A 16390-nucleotide genomic window follows, 5' to 3' on the forward strand; every position below is an offset into this window, starting at 1 on the left:
CAAGCGGAAATCCTTGCCCTCAGGATTCGGGATGCCCAGACGTGCATATTTCCAACGATGATGAGAGTAGATAAAAAGCCCCACATCGTATCAAGCTTAGCTTCCCATATGCAAACCATTTTCTAAACAGCGTCAGCAACGTTTGTACACTATTATTGCGAGGGGGATACGGACATGACCAAGCAAATCATCTCCTTCGCGGGCGAGAAAGGTCAACCACACTCTCAAGTCGGTGCCAACACTAGTAAATGCAACAATTGGGTTGGTCTCTACAGCCATTTCCGATTCTTCTCCAAGACGGTGCTGAAGTGAGAGGGCTGCAGAACTACAATTTGCTGCTTGACAATAGCAAAACTCCTTGGCATCCTGTCGTGCGTGGAAACGTTTGACCTCTACAATTGCCCAAGGAAAGCATAGTAGATCGGCTGCCGACAATTTCTTTCTGTTCTTCTTTCGAAGTCCAGTGGTGACCGTTGTAGTGATCAAATTGTTTGTGCATAGGTGCTCGTGCACCTCAAGAGAGAAGTTTTTTGCCGATGCCTCCTGGTGAAAACCTCTCGGAATATTGCTTTCCGACGCAATAATAGGGAACCCATATGTCAAGTCAGGCTTCGGGCCAGTTGGAATTCGCGAGGATGGATCGATATTTGGCCTCATCTTCATTGCCCCCCAATAAATGTTGGCACCACTGGCCATTCCGGTTAGGAAAGTTCATCTCGTGCATAGACTTTGCTGAGTAACTTACATAGACCAACGGTCGAACAGGTTGCTGAGATAATTTGTTAAAAAGGGTCAAATGAAAATAGCGTCCGGCTTACTTGTAACTTGTCCGGTCTGGATGGGCGTCCTCATATCGCTTGAAGATGTTGACGCGGAGAAAATGTGTTACGTCATCCTCCGTCCAGTTCCTGATCCCTTCCCTAAACTCATCTAGAATTCGCATGCATTCATCGATCTCAATGCCTTCAACAGTAGATTTCTGAGGTCTGTATCGCAGGGGTTGGAAGTAGGCGGATTCTGGTAGAGCGTTGTATTCCTCTGTGCGCAATCTCTCACCGTCTTTTTCCAAGTCCATTCTCCACTCCTCTGGTATCTTCTTGTCAAAATTCAGGAGAGCTTGTCTGAATACCTCAACATAGTCTGGGAGCCTTCCGGCTGGAGTACCATCATCTCCTGCGCTCCACGGGTCGTCCTCGTAGAAGATGCTGTGAGACTCCAGGATGTCCCTGCTAAGTTTTGGCTTTTCTTCGGTCATGAGGGCTTCTTTGATATTGTTTCGAATGACGGGAATCGTGCGGGTGCAGGACGTCTTTGTGTTTCGAGACCCCTTTTGCTGTGCCGCAGCTGAATCGCTTAGCCCTGCTCTGTGCCACATGTACCTTCAATACTTGAGTCAACACCCCGGGCAGTAGAGACATTTCACAGCTATTGTAAGAGCCGAGCAGTGGACCTTTCGATTTTAGATGATGAGACAAACAAATCAAGTATTGGTATAGAATGACTGGCGGCAATCTCTGACGACCGGGTGCTGAAACAGGGTGTGTGGTTGGCGCCGGCCCCCACGCAAGGCTATGACAGTGCTAGGAAATGTCAATGCCGATCCACGGGATATCCTACACCCTCTTAAGATGTAATTTGACAATTAAAAAAGTTCTCAAACGCCAATGCATGCTTTTGAATTTATCATCTTCACACATGACGAAATGGCCGACTATTGTATTCTTGCTGTCGAAGAGTGGAGTTGGAGTGCAATCCAGAACATCCAAAGGCCAATAAAATGGATTGGGCCTTTTCATTGGTTTGTTTCCTCCCCATGTAAATTTATTTAGCGCCGTCTCCCTTGGTTCTGTATCACCCTTACCGTTAATGGTTATCACGGTGGAAACTGCGGGTCCATCGGGAAAATTCAATTCGTTATCTAAAATAGGTATCATACGTGTTAACGTTCAGCGCGCGCTTATTCTAGTATGTCAAATTGGTTTAATAATTGCTTTTTTCCCCGTGGCTTTCGACTTCGTTATCTTCCAGCTTCGTCACAACTCACTATTCTACAACGTGTAATGTGCGCCCTTCATCTCTAAAAGTATCTACGCTGACTATACTTTCATCTATAGCATGTCTTACGTCTACAGTCAGTTGGAAACTGGTCAAATACGGGTGCTGATACTACACCCGGGAGCGTTCAATGACGACATCCGTATCTCTTTATGCACCTACATTTTGGACGGCAACGGAAGCAAGGAACCATACGAAGCTGTCTCCTACGTTTGGGGCTCGACTGAATTCTCAAAGTCGATTGAATGCGACGGGCACGAGCTGCTCATCACAGAGAGCGTAGAGACACTATTGCGCCACCTACGTTTATCAGACGTATCGCGCCGCCTTTGGATCGACGGAATTTGCATCAACCAAATGGATCTATCAGAGCGGAGCAACCAGGTCCTAATGATGAAGGAGATCTTTTCGGCTCCATCACGTGTCTTGATTTGGGTGGGCCCGGAAGACGATGACACGGTTCTAGCCATCGAGCAGTTCTCAGTGTGGCGAATTTACACCAAGGATTTCAATAAATATAAAGGCATCAAGTCAGTTCAACGCTTCACCAGCCGCCCGTGGTTTCGTCGAGTATGGACGTTTCAGGAAGCATGCCTCCCACACGATGCCGTTATCATTTGCGGAAGCCAGCACCTACCCTGGATGTGGGTGCTTGAAGCAGCGTGGAAGCTAATTCCCATGTCGATGCTGCAAATAGCTTTTGGCCAAGCCGCAGACAGCATGTTCGCCCTGACAATGTTTTCTCCTATGAGCGAGGGATATACTCGGCGGAAACCAGACCTACTGGACCTTCTACGACTTGGAAGAAACCGCGAAGCGACCGATGACCGGGACAAGGTATTCGGTATGCTTGGGCTACTCCCTGCGGATGAGAGAGCCGTAGTCGTCCCAGACTATTCCATGGATGTGATGGAACTGTACATCCACTGTGCCCGAGACATCTTAGCGCGCAGTGGCGATCTCCGTCTCCTCTCGAATTGTCTTGGTCCACTCCAAAAGCCAAGCCTGCCTTCATGGGTGCCAGACTGGCGTGTTCAGCGCCGCACAGCAGTGCTACAGGGTTTCGACTGGGGAATTGAAGAAACTACGACATACCGACTCAATGGAATTCAAGTCTTTGACTCCAGCCCCGCGTCAGTCCTGTCCGGAAAGACCCTCCACCAAAGAGGAGCGTATTTAGGCAATGTAGTATCCACTCATTCGCCTGCGGCCTTTTTGCAAGCTCTTTCTGTGGGAAGCTCAAAGTTTTACTATCGCAGAGTCGACCAACGCTGGAACACGTTTGCGCCCGAGTTTCGCAAGCTGCTGCGCTCGTGCACTCTGCCTGAGCTATACAAGCAGACTGGAGAGAGCTCACAGACGGCGCTACTGCGGACCCTAGCTGCAAACAGGCTACCGAGCGCCGAATATATGCGAAAGTTCGTGCTGGGAGCTGCCACAAATGCTCGCACTCAGCTTCTATCCCTCCTTCGTAGTATCCGCCACCATATGATCGAACAGAAAAAGGACCCAGCGCAGTCATCATTCGTCAAAGATCTTATAAAGCAGATGAAAAACGATGATCCGTCTGTCGATTACAGTTCAATACTGGCTTTCAGCTACGAGTACGCAGAGCAGACGCCCGGCTTTGGCCCGGGGAGGGTTGGATTTAGACAGCCTAAGAACAGAAAAGACGAGCACATACCACCTGAATGGGTGGCGACGCTGCTGGCCATCTACACTCGGCAGAAAGAATCTCTGGATGACGAAGCTGCGACTAGCAGCGTCAAAGAGGCGAGTCTGCAAGATGTCAAAGACTTTCTTACTGTTTGCGACCTCGCCTGGTCCATCCTCGATTACCCACTCTATTCGTTCGGAGGTGGTTCGGCCCAGGCATGGGTGCCTGCGCGACAGGAGTTGTTTCAAGACAAACATGGGGGAATTTCCGTAGCAGCCCGCGTCGTTGACAAGATGGGCTCAAACATGCTGACATTCTCTTCCGCCCGTGTCGTTTTTAAGACCGACAACGGGCTCATCGGCCTAGGACCTGACTACATGTCTGAAGGGGATGAGGTGTGGGACTTGGTTGGTGGCGAAGTGCCGTTTTTGTTGAGCCCAGAAACTTCCGATTCCGATCATGGAGATAGGCGCCGATACAGACTAGTTGGGGAGTGCTACGTGCATGGAATCATGAGTGGAGAACTGTGGGAGGACGAGACTAAACAAAGCGCAACTCGTTCGTTGAGGGGAAAAGACTTGAAGTTCGAGACGATACAGATTGTTTAGCGGTTTCCGTAAAAATGAATTTGAATTGATCTGCCTAGACTCAATCAAGTTGGGCGGCGATTCTGGCCAGTGAACTATCAGCCCCAGGCAACAGTTGGACCAACCATACAAGTACGTCACAGCCTTCAGTTGCAGCACTACTGGAGTGGCTCTGGCTTAGAGGCTTGTGCACGTGTTGGTAGTCATGAATGGATGTGAGACGAGTGGTCTGGTGCAGGAAAGGCAACTTCGGGAGGATGCAGAAGAGGGATGCGGAAGAAGGGATGGATCGATACTGCAAATGATATTATCTTGCCTACTCATCATGCTTCGCATACACCAAAAGCGTCCATAAAACAATAGGGACGGCGACAGTAACAGCAGCAACAAGGACCTTCTCTTCTACAGGTGTGCAAAAGGAAGGCTCTGTAGGCACCTCGAATCGCTCCTCGATAGCAGTCACTGTCACCATGTAAGTCACCTACCTCATCGGAATTTTTGTTACTTTCCCCTGCTGACTCTGATCCAAGAGTTGCGGAGAACCCAACTGCATCGCGGGAGTAAGTGGTTGGCGGGGCTGGAAGGACGACGGAGGAGCACACATGGACTCTCTCGGCCGCGCAGCACGAGAAACCCGCACATGCCTTACATCCTCGGCCCGTGAGGACGAACTACGACGCAGGACTGTACAATCGGGGCCGGTATTCCCTCGCGGTTCGGCAGCAAGTACAATGCCCGCAGCTAGCCTCGTCTCCGGCTGTGTCGGTGGTGACATCCAACTGCATATAAGACCGCCATGTCAACGGCGTAGAACCTGCCGCGGAAGAGATTCTACGGAATGTGTCGAATAAAGGGTGTTGTTCACCAGCAAAGCCGCCGGGAGGGCTGAAGCGGGACGAGAGTTGGGCTCTGGCTGGGAGTTGCACCCCCCAAAACTCCGAATCAAACGCGCGAGTGAAGGCGGTTGAGCTCGGAGGAGCTGGAATTGGATATTGCTGAGTCGGTGTCGTAACAGAAGGGATCTGCGTCGGTATGGAGAAGATAAGAGGTGCTCGACATGGCCGTGTCTCTGTGCACACCATGCGCGCAGTTCTCGCAGCCGCCGCTAGCGCAAGCCCGCCCTCCGACCGCTAGCGTTTCGCCGACTGTCGTAGAACTTGACCACGGCGACCGGTGTTGGCGCTGTCAACGAGCGTGCTTTTCCATGACACTCGGGACTACTGCACCCTTAGATTATGCCTATGCCTTCCCACATCCCTTGTATTGAATGTGACGGTCTTGTCGTTGTCGGATCGCTGCAATTCGGAAGGAGTGGTGGTGGGCGCGTCGGGGCGCTGGGTGGAGGGTGCAATGACGCCAGATAGGCGGGGAAGTGGGACTCGTAGCTGACCTATTTCGGCGCAGTAGGTAGCGGCGGCGGAGGCGGATGTTTCGGGCGTGCTGGATGACGCGCTGTTGAAAGACGCGTCGCCGGAAGACGCGTCGCGGGGATTAGCGCGTTTCGCTGGCGCCTAGCGGGGTCGAGCGGCGCCCGGCGGCGCGGGCCGGAAGATCGCGCAGCCGATCCGGCCTCACCTGCGCCTGCGCGACCGCGTTTCAACTTCCGCTTCTCCACTTTCGCGCCCGCCACTCCTCCGCAATTGCATCAGTTCAACGCTTGAGTTTCGCTGTACGTACCCCTCGCCTCAGGCCCGATCCTCTTCCGACACCCGTTGCATTCGCCCTTCAGCACTTACCATCATTTCGTCTTCATAGGCTGAACGTCGTCGCCGGTGGTTGGGACTGCCCGCTCTGCTTTGGTGTTCGGGTTGGTCCTGACGCTGCGTCTGCTTCCTTTCGCGCCAGCCTTTCTATACGGGCACCGGGCTTTCCATCCCTGTGGCTTCATAGGGCCCATCTCCTCTGAGGTGGGGGTAAGTCGTCTGGCGCCGGTAGATTGGTAGCCAAGTCGGAGCACCGCAGCGCTGGTGATGATTGCCTTTTGCGTCGGCCTCTCGATACGGGCACCGGGCTTGCCATCCCTGTGGTTTCATAGGGCCCATCTCGTCCGAGGTGGGGGCAAGTCGTCTGGCGCCGGTCGACTGGCCGCCGGATCGCATCTTCGCCGCGCTGGCGACCATCGCTGCCCGAACCGAGTCAGGGCTGCTCGAGTCATGCAAAGCCCGGGTGGGAGGGAATCCGCTATTGCGAGGTCCTCGTTTGCCCTTTTCTCTTCTACCTTAACCTGACTTGCTGATCCTACTCGTAGCCACTTATGCCTCCCGCACGCCGCCACCATCCGCAACTCAACTCTATACTCAACAGCCATGTAGTCGTCGCCCAGAACAACAATGGCGGCCCCTGCTGTAGTTTTCATCTTAGCGTGAAGCACTATCAAGAAAAGTCCCGGTGATGATGACGGCGATGGCGCTCCCAGTCTTTTGGACCAGCCAGCTGCTCTCCCAGGCGGAACCAAGGAGAGCGAGAGCAGCCCAAGTGAGATGGCAATGCTGACAGACGCACAGATGGACCCGGATCTGCGCTTCGTGCCGGGGTCCACCACCGAGGCGGATACGCAGACGGATGATAATGAGGATCTCTGACTTCTCCCTTGTTTTTAGCGATTGGTTTGGATTCTCGATGTGATGCCCCCCTCAGGATAGATGCCATCAGAGGTACTTTATGAATAGATGATTTAATGAAATGCCTGCTTTCAATTGTCCTGTCACCAACTATAGATGTCCAAAATATCTCCGCAGCACGGCATCATGGCGGCCGACATCTCCCCGCCTTACTCAGGCCGACAGCCGGCCATGGTTGCTTTGCCCCTCAACCAAACCGAACCATCAAATGACTACTATCTGGACTCACGAACAAGGCCCGACAACTTGCATTACCAGTCTTCTTCGGCGCTTCGCTATTCCAGGACTCTTACTCTTGGTTCGCATCTTGCTTTAGTGTATTGTAGACGTTCTGCTAAGTTGTCCACATATTGTGCGGAGAATCGCCGGGGAATTGCGGGGTGCGGGGGTTCTGGTTGGTTGGGGATTTCTACGCACGATACTCTGAACAGGAGTACCATGGATCGGGCTTTCTGGTCATCAACGGCCGTCTACCAATGATCACGGGTTCCGAAATAGTAATGAAAGCGGCACTCAGCTCTTCCAGCGGGAGGCACGTCTATGGGGTGTTTTTGTGGAATTTCTTCAGGTTCTGACTGCAGCTCACGTGTTACGAGCAGCTTTAGCCACTTCATCCTGTCGGCAAGGTATGAAAAGACAAGACTAATCATATTTCGTTAGAAAGAGGCCGCATGAAGTATTTTTAAATTGATAGAGCTATCTGCTTTGAACAGCAGATCCTCTACTTGGATTCCAATCACTTACAAAGGGCATCTAGAATACAGTATCCCGAGTTGGCCCTCCGTTCTTCAAAAGCTCGAATCGCCGAGCATATCCGGAGCGCAAAGTCTTTTGCCGTATCCGAGCTAGAAGGTCTGAGGCCTGCTCGTAAGGGCCGGCAGCAATCCAACAAAATAAACGCCACCTCCAGAGCCCCCACCGGCCCCAGTCTGGACCCCAGGAATATCTCATGCCAGCGTACTCAAAATAGATTGGGTAGAAGCCAGCGACATCCCAGTCAATCACCCAAAGCTGACCAGAAGGCCCCAGCACGAGATTGCGAGCTTTAAGGTCGTGGTGGACGAGGACGAATGTGTCGCCCATCGGCGGAATTCGAGGCGGAGGACCGGTTCGGCCGTGATCGCGGGCCTCTACTTCCTTCTTAAGAGTGGTGAAGCGGGCCCAGAACTGGATATAGCTTTTGACGTCCTCCATGCTTGCTCGATCGGGAAGGCCCCAGCGGTCGTCGAGATAGAATGAGTAACACCTGCCCGTTACGAGTTGGCCTGCCGTGGTCGACGTTACCGACCTGAGGAGGCGGACGAAGCGGCGAAGTTGTAAAGCCAGCCTCACCGTCGTAAACCAGCCAAGCTTCGCCCAGGCTTCCGCCAGCGTCGGCCCATGGATGCGTTCCATAATGCAGTAACCCCAATCGTCTTCGCCCCTGACGATCCGCAGGATTTTGGGAACGCGGATACCAAGCCGGTGAGCGACTTCAACAGCCCGAGTCACTTCCGGCAGATGCTCACGATCATATCCCTTAGCAAGAAGATTCTCGGATAAGATGCGTATCCTGGACGGGAACGGGCCATGAGCCTCGCCTGGGGGGAACGGATGCCGCGGGGAGGCCACAATATGGCGTAATAATTCCTCATCCGAATAGCTTTCAAGCAGCTCGTCGCGGAATTTGGAAGACATTGGTCTGTTCGGCTCCTCGTATCTTTCTTTTGGTTTTTTATCTTAAAGAGGGAAGTAGAAACAAGATGGGTGGTTAATGTTTGGTGATGATGGATTCGTGGATGAGTTTTATCACGGCATAGCTTCTAGGCAGCAGTGGGGTAATCGGAATGGAATAAAACTGTAGCCTAGTGGTCTGAGCCCCCCGCGAACACTTGGCGTTTTTCTATCAACTTGAGTAAAATTTTACGCCTTGCTGCGCCGCAGCCACCGACTCGCATTTCCAATCTCCCCAGCCGCCATTCTACCACCGTCGCAAAACTTGCAGCGTTTGAAACTTCCACCCGCTCTGTAAGATAAGATGGGAGAATATGTCGATTAGTCTTAGTGTCATGAGTGGGCTGCAATTTTTTTCCCGAGCCGCGTGCGTCAAACATGCTACGGTTTTTGGCCCCCAACAGCCAGCTCACGGCGCTGTATGACTGTCGATAGTCCTTATTTCAGGCAACAAATCCCTGGAAAGCGAGTACCGTGGATTAGACTTTTAAGGAATTAATGGCAATACTAATGATTCATAAGTAGTCTGAAATAGTCATTTAAGCGTCCACTCTCTCATAGTACGTCTACTGCGTAAGGGAGGTAAAGACAAAAAACAGTAGTTCCGTTGGGAAATCGTTCTTCTCTAGCGTGATTTCTCCATTGAGCATGCTCTATTGCATCTTCGCTAAGTCCTTTATCAACTTATCTAGATTCTGTAGCCCATTCATCATTCCTATTATGTTGCTACAGATCTATAGCTCTCCCGGGATCGATCCTCGCCAAAAGCCCCTCGATCCGCCTGCACATCTCCACCGGGTTTGCGTGCATGGGAAAATGCCCACAGCAGGAAACCTCCGCACTGTTGTCTGCGTGTGACTCCTCTACGCCTCGGCGTTGAACCCGCTTCGCCGATGGCCTCGGCGAAGATGTTGAAACGCCTTCGCGGACAGCACTACGCCCACCTCCCTCCACACCGGGGATTCAGGGCAGCCTTTGACAATAACGAAGCCGAGAGATAGCTATGCTTTCTCCCGAATTAGTCAACTATGAGCATACTACGTAAGATGAAGGGCAGGGAAGTTGAGCCAAGCGCGGCATGATTCCTCAACGCCGAGAGCCACTCCGTAACAGACTTTCTTCGCCGAGCCGAATAGACTCTATAGATAAAACTCAACTGTTTCCAGGCGTAAACCTGAGCAGGTTATGGACTTTCTTTCCATCTCAATCCTGTGTCTCGTCTCGTCCTTCCACAAAAGTTATCCTCCCTTCGAAGTACTCTCATCATTTTGATTTCCCACGGCTCACGACAGTGTACACGACAATGCAATCCAGCATTTTGGATCGGCTTTCGGCACTCGACACCAATACAGTGTCCGATGCTTTGGACTTCCTCGGCTTGAAGGGAGCTACGTATGGCCTACGACCACTCTGGGACTGCCCGAAAATTGTTGGACGCGCCAGCACAGTGAAAGTGGGTCCCAAGACGGATGCTGCTCCTACGACCCATCTACTAACCCCGGTCATTGATGCGGTGACAACGGATGATCGCATCCTGGTCATTTCCGGTGGCATCGATGGCATCTCATGCTGGGGTGACATCCTCGCCAATGCCTCGAAAGAGAAGCACATCCGTGGGACCGTCATCGATGGCATGAGTCGTGACATCGATGGCAGCCGGGAGGTCGGCTATCCCGTTTACGGTCGTGGGGTGACTATGATCAGTGCGCGCAATCGAGTGGTGCAGGTCGAGTCCGGCACAGCGTTGCAGATGCGAGGTGTCACGGTCCACCAAGACGACTACGTAATTGCCGATAGCTGTGGGACGGTATTTGTCCCAGCTCAGAGGATTGACGAGGTCCTGGAGTTTGCCGAGCGGATCGACCGTCGTCAGTCCCTCATGGTCCACGCCGTTCGAGCCGGTAAGGCCGTGTCTGAGGTTATGCACGACACCCAATTCGAAGCAATCCGCGAGGAACCACCTTCAGCAACGATCATAGCTGCCGCTCCATCTTCCAAAGGAAATCCCAACCAAGCTGGTGACGAGGATCGCGAATTAGTAGCGCTGTTTGCCGACTCAGACACCCCTGGAGTCTCTGACGCGCTCGACAAACTTGGTATTCCTGGACAAGCATTCGGCATCATGCCCTTGGCCGATTACAAGAAAGTTACCATTGGGCCGGCTTTCACTGTACGTTATGTACCCGCCAGCGACCCGCCAGGAAGTGTTGGTGATTTCATCGACGACGTTGCCATTGGCGATTTCATAGTCATCGACAATGGCGGTCGCACCGATTGCACCGTCTGGGGCGATATCATGACACAGTACGCCGGCTTACGAGGAATTGCTGGATCTGTCATCGACGGTGTGTGCCGCGATGTAAATCGTGCTATCAGCGATGATTACCCGCTCTTTACTGCTGGACGTTGGATGCGGACCGGCAAGGACCGTGTTCAGGTGGGAGGTGTCAACGAGCCGGTGGGCATCGGCAAAGTACGTGTCAATCCCCGCGACATCGTTGTTGCCGATGCAAACGGTGTTGTTATTGTTCCGCGTCATCGAGCTCGTGAGGTGGCCGAAGTCGCACGAAGGATCGAAAAGAGCGAAGAAAGCATTCGGGAAATGATCACTGGTGGATCCACGATCGGCGAGGCACGCGAGAAGCTCGGATATCACACACTTCAGCGTCAAGGTTAAGGATTGGGTGCGGAAATGCTTTAGAGTTGGTTCAATGGAATGCCATGTTGAAACTCGCTGTCGATTTTGTTGCCCATGGACTTAACGCAATTTGAATGAATATTAAACAAGGTGCTTAATGCGGAACCATTGACAGAATCTTCACACAGTCAAAAACTTTAAGCGATCCGCCTCATTTACCTCCGTTATTCCTTCTTTAACAGACAAAATACGTGGATCTCTTACATTTAATGCACATAGCCTACTTCTTACCAAGGCAAATGAATAAATGTATGTATGTTGTTGTTGGTGGTACGGATGGTGGGTAACGGCGTAGAGCAAATTGCGCCGACTGATCCCGGCATGCTGCTGATTCGCCGACAGGAAGTTAGACTGGAAGCTGGTTGCACCAGCCTTGTCACCGAGTAAACTTACATGATGCTTTCGTGCTCGGCCAGATCTTGGTCTCGCCGGCGGCTGGGCTTTTAGCTTTGCCGTCGGCAGACTTCAATTTCGCCGTTGGCCTTTCCACCCTAGCATGGCTGTTTGGCTTTCTTACGACTATTTCCAGATAATTCTCAAAGCCCTTCTCAACAAAATCTTTGCCTGTCGTGCTATCATCCTTCACTGTTTCTTCATCTCTGCCACTTCTCAACATCTTTATAACAGCGTCTTCCGAGTATTGATCAATTCATCAAAATCGTTCTGGACGCGGAATGTCCTGCGTATCGGCCATGGCAACCTCGATTCACAACCCGCAGTTACGCATGCTCAATGCTCTCCGAGCCAGCTCAAAGCCTATTATGACATTTTTGGGGCTTCCGTCCTTTCGAACAGCACAGGTGGTAGCTCAGTCGGGCGTTGATGTTAGTATTCCTCATCTCTCAGATTGTTCATTTCCCCACTCATGATGGAAAAGGGCATCATCATCGATTGTGAGCATGGCCATATCAGCGACGATTCAATGCATAGCTCGACCGCTGCCATTGCTGCTTTGGGAGTGTCACCGCTTGTTCGCCTCAGAATGACCCATGCGGATTTGATCAAAAGAGCGTTGGATGCTGGTGCACAGTAAGTAGTCTAAAGTTTGCCTCATTCCAGTACTAAAGCTTTTCAAGTGGCATCGTTGTACCTCAAATCAATACTGCCGAAGAGGCTAGAGCTGTTGTCTCTCGTTCGAAATTTCCCCCACAAGGACTTCGAGGGCAAGGCTCAGCATTTCCAGCCATCACTCACGGTATCGACATCCCAACATACCTGAAGACGGCGAACGAAACACTTATCACCTGTGTTCAAATTGAAACGAGAGCGGGGGTCGAGAATGTTGACGCTATCTGTGCGGTACCTGGTGTTGGTTAGTGTTTGAACCTTTTGATCATGAATATGACTTCGCTAACTCCGTGTAGATATGATTTTCATCGGGCCTAATGACCTTGCCTTGTCCATTCTTGGCTATGTTCCGGCGAAGGGTGATGAGGCTGAGTTTGTCAGTGCTATTGAGAAAATTGTGACAGCAGCCAGAAGACATGGAAAGTGGGTTGGACGATTATCAAACAACGGCGCTTTGTGCAAGGAGCATCTAAAAGTGTTCGATACTGTGGCTTTAAGTTATGATATTCGGGCAATTCAAAATTGGTATGCAGCTGAGCTGCAAGTTGCGCGCTCATGACGCCACACAATATGAGGAAAAAGAAAGGAGAATGTCTATTCGAGTAGCTTAGAATTTCTACTTAGATTCATGTAGAAAAGTCATCATTCTTCGTAAAATTATAAAAAAGCTCAGGGCAGTTCACTCCTCCATATGGATATTTACACCTCAGAGAAGAGATTGCTGTTCAGATACTTCAGACCCGTATCACACAAAACCGTCACAACAGTCTTGCCCGGACCCAGCTCTCTTGCCAAATCAACCGCAGCCACAACGTTCAAACCCGTTGAGGTCCCTACCAGCAAAGCCTCCTCCTTCGCCAAACGGCGTGCCATCCTCCGCCCCTCCTCCTCCGAGATCGCCCTCGCTTCATCGTACAACGCGCGGTCCAGAAGCGGCGGCATAGACCCAATCGCCACGCCTTCCACGGAATGCGTCCCAGCCCGGCCCTCAGTCAGAAACGGCGACCCGTCCGGCTCGCACACGACGACGCGAATGTGCGGCCACCGAGGCTTGAGCACGCGAGCCACGCCCATGACCATCCCTGCGGTGCCGACGGTGCTGCAGAACGCATCGATGCCGCCGGGAAACTGCTGCACCAGCTCCTCGGCCAAGGCGGCGTACGCAGCGAAGGCATCCGCATTGCTGAACTGCTGCGTCCAGAAGTAGGCGCCGGGGTCCGCCGCGACGAGGGCCTTGACGTGCTCGGTCATGCGCGGGAAGAGGTCCTTTGTGACGGTGCCGTCGGGGCTGTGGGTGATGTCGACTTGGGCGCCGAAGGCGGCCATGGTGCGCAGCTTTTCCTGGGCGAAGGCGTTGGAGCACGCGACCTGGAACTTGTAGCCCTTGGCGGCGCAGACGAAGGCGAGAGATGAGCCAGTGCTGCCGCCCGTGGCCTCGGTGACGGTCATGCCCGGCTTGAGCGTGCCGCGGCGCTCGGCTTCTTCGATCAGCTTCTTAGCCATGCGGTCCTTGTAGCTGCCTGTCGGGTTGAGGCTTTCTAGCTTGACGTAAACTTTGGCATGGCCGGACGGTACGACGTGGCGGAGGCGGACTGCTGGCGTGTTGCCGATGGCGTCGAGCGGGCTCTCGACGGGCGGAGGAGGTACACCCATGATCGACGATAGGGTTGAGAAGAGATTGCAGGCAGATCGAGTGTCCCCTGCAAGAGGATGCCACAAAGGAAACGGAGTTCTTTTGAGAATACTTGGAAAAGGATGAGTTAGTTACTGTAAGACGTTGTTAGCACCGTTTGACATCGGCCCGGAATCGGGTACAGAAGTAGCCGAAGCCGAAAAGTTCAAGCATCTCCGCGGAGTATACCAGATATAAATCCAAGGGTATCCGAAGGATACGTTGCGTAGTAGGACATTTGTGGAAGAGTAAGCAATGCTCGAGGATCTATATTTCAAGACTTATCAATTCGACCATCGTAAGGGCCTGTCGCCTGTGCTAAGTAGCTAAGGTGCCGTGGTTCCTCGTCTATGTAAAATGCATTTTGAATGGCGTAGCTAACGAACGGGTCAGATAATGCTACCGTGAGTGGTGAATCAATCGTAATAGTATAGTTTCGGAAATTCTGTTCCTGAATTCAGAGTCCACGTTCTCACTTGCTGGTTCGTCCTTTGCTACACAGGAGTTGCCGTTATCCAAAGAGGATGTTTCTCCCATAGCGTATAGCTCTTCTGATTCATCCATTCAGCACTCTGCGGGCAGAGCTTAAGGTCAAAGTTCAAAAGAACCTTTGCCGTGAGGACACGCATCTCGTAATACGCAAGACTGGATTATGGTGGTCAGAACTATGAACAAGAGCAGTAGAACGTGCGACCTACTTCTTGCCGATGCAATTCCGTGGCCCAAGCGAAAAGGGCTGTAGGATATCCCTATTCTCGTCATCATGGCCGGTCCCCGGCAACCAGCGCTCAGGAATAAACGAGTCCGGATCCTTGAAGTGAAGTGGAGAGCGGTAAGCGGCATATTGAGCCACCGACACACGAGTCTACAACTGTCAGTCAAAACTCCACACGGAGGCAGAAAAGACAGGCTTACCTTCCCCGGAATCCATTCCCCGCAGATAACGTTGCCACCCTCGCACACCTCCCTCGCTGGCCCAATCGGCAACGGTGGGTACAACCTCAACCCTTCCTCCAAGCACGCATTCAAGTACGGCAGCCTCGCCAATGCCTCAGCGGTCACCTGCTCGCCATTCGCAAACCTCCCCCTCAACTCCGCGCACAGCTTCGCCATCTTCTCCGGATTCTTGCACAACAACCACGTCAACCCACTCAACAGCGTCGCCGTCGTCTCCGTCCCCGCAATCATGAATACGCCGGCATTGATATACATATCCTTCTTGTCCAAACCCCCATTCCCTTTCTCCTCTGCACTAAGTATCAGATTCCAGATATCCGGCTCGTCGCTGCCCTGCTCAAGGCGGCGATCGACCCGGTCGGCACTGTGAGCATGGTGCATACGCTCCATCTCGACGAGGCTGGGCGGCGTGAGGCGCTTGGCCAGCCAGTCGAGGACGGGGTACTCGAGCGTCAGGCGCGACAGGTCGATGGCCTTGTTCCAGGCAAACACGGCGCGCACCCACGGCGTGAACTCGCCCGCCTCGAGCATGCCCAGCGGCTCGCCGAACGTCAGCTTGCCCATGATGTCGAAGGTCGCGCACGTCCAGAGCTTGCACATGTCGACGGCTGGTTGGGCCAGGCTGCTCTCCTTTTCTTCTTCTTTGGACGACGACGACGACGACGAAGCCCGCGCGATGGCTGTCACAAGCATGTCCGCGTACCCGACGATCATGGCCTCCTGCCGGCGCAGCGCACGGTCGGAGAAGGCGGGCGCGAAGATGCGGCGCACGCGCGCGTGCCGCTCGTCGTCGTGGATGGCCAGGATGCCGTATTTTTCCTCGATGTAGTGCATGCGGTCCTTGGGGTTCGACTTGCCGGCGGCCGTGGTGGAGCCCGCGCCGTAGATGTCGCGCCATGCTTGTGGGGTGATGAAGCTGAGCTTGTTGGGGCCGAGGCGCACGACGGGGGAATTTGGGTGCTGCGCGTGGATGCGCTGGATCCATGGTAGCAGGTCGCCTGTGATGGAGACGGCCCAGTACGAGAGGCTCGTGGCGGCTGCGTATGCAGGGCCTGGGTATTTGGCGAGCGGGTGGAAGTAGAGGTTGTAGATGACAGAGGTTACAATGTTGAGGACGATCTGGGATGCGAGTCAGTAAAACGATTGATTTTTGAAGAGCGGTGAAATGAGCACTCACGAAGCCGGCAACAACTGACAAGAGAACCCAAGGAATGTCTTTTGGAGACACCGACTCAAAGAGCCAGTACTTAGTCTCTGTGCCCATCGTTGCCGCAATTTTCTTGCGTTGAAAGGTGGGGTGTGGGAGCTGGCAACTCAAGGCCTTGACCGCTGCTCGGAGGGGACTCGCATTTTATAAAGTGT

The 16390-nt window shown here is 52.9% G+C and overlaps 6 protein-coding genes across 6 annotated transcripts; 2 read left to right on the forward strand and 4 right to left on the reverse strand.

Annotated features, from left to right (window-relative positions):
- Positions 1 to 814: 814 nt before the first annotated feature.
- LTHEOB_11550 (Bifunctional pyrimidine biosynthesis protein) lies at positions 815 to 1255 on the reverse strand (the record flags this gene model as incomplete). Its single annotated transcript, XM_035508319.1, has 1 exon — positions 815 to 1255. The coding sequence occupies one exon, from the start codon at positions 1253 to 1255 to the stop codon at positions 815 to 817; it is 441 nt and encodes a 146-aa protein (XP_035365873.1).
- A 2288-nt stretch (positions 1256 to 3543) lies between these two features.
- LTHEOB_11551 (Heterokaryon incompatibility protein or allele) lies at positions 3544 to 4320 on the forward strand (the record flags this gene model as incomplete). Its single annotated transcript, XM_035508320.1, has 1 exon — positions 3544 to 4320. One exon carries the CDS (start codon positions 3544 to 3546, stop codon positions 4318 to 4320), a length of 777 nt encoding a protein of 258 aa, XP_035365874.1.
- A 3138-nt stretch (positions 4321 to 7458) lies between these two features.
- On the reverse strand, positions 7459 to 8597 carry LTHEOB_11552 (uncharacterized protein; the record flags this gene model as incomplete). Its single annotated transcript, XM_035508321.1, has 2 exons — positions 7459 to 7495; positions 7882 to 8597. 2 exons carry the CDS (start codon positions 8595 to 8597, stop codon positions 7459 to 7461), a joined length of 753 nt encoding a protein of 250 aa, XP_035365875.1.
- A 1339-nt stretch (positions 8598 to 9936) lies between these two features.
- Positions 9937 to 11310, forward strand: LTHEOB_11553 (Demethylmenaquinone methyltransferase family protein; the record flags this gene model as incomplete). The annotated part of the gene is made up of 1 exon (XM_035508322.1): positions 9937 to 11310. The coding sequence occupies one exon, from the start codon at positions 9937 to 9939 to the stop codon at positions 11308 to 11310; it is 1374 nt and encodes a 457-aa protein (XP_035365876.1).
- A 1788-nt stretch (positions 11311 to 13098) lies between these two features.
- Positions 13099 to 14052, reverse strand: LTHEOB_11554 (Pyridoxal phosphate-dependent enzyme beta subunit; the record flags this gene model as incomplete). Its single annotated transcript, XM_035508323.1, has 1 exon — positions 13099 to 14052. The coding sequence occupies one exon, from the start codon at positions 14050 to 14052 to the stop codon at positions 13099 to 13101; it is 954 nt and encodes a 317-aa protein (XP_035365877.1).
- A 513-nt stretch (positions 14053 to 14565) lies between these two features.
- Positions 14566 to 16292, reverse strand: LTHEOB_11555 (Cytochrome p450 protein; the record flags this gene model as incomplete). The annotated part of the gene is made up of 4 exons (XM_035508324.1): positions 14566 to 14716; positions 14770 to 14936; positions 14987 to 16147; positions 16206 to 16292. The coding sequence occupies 4 exons, from the start codon at positions 16290 to 16292 to the stop codon at positions 14566 to 14568; spliced, it is 1566 nt and encodes a 521-aa protein (XP_035365878.1).
- Positions 16293 to 16390: the final 98 nt, after the last annotated feature.

This window comes from Lasiodiplodia theobromae, assembly GCF_012971845.1.
Source record: "Lasiodiplodia theobromae strain AM2As chromosome Unknown scaffold_50, whole genome shotgun sequence".
In the NCBI taxonomy this organism is placed as follows: Eukaryota; Fungi; Ascomycota; class Dothideomycetes; order Botryosphaeriales; family Botryosphaeriaceae; genus Lasiodiplodia; species Lasiodiplodia theobromae.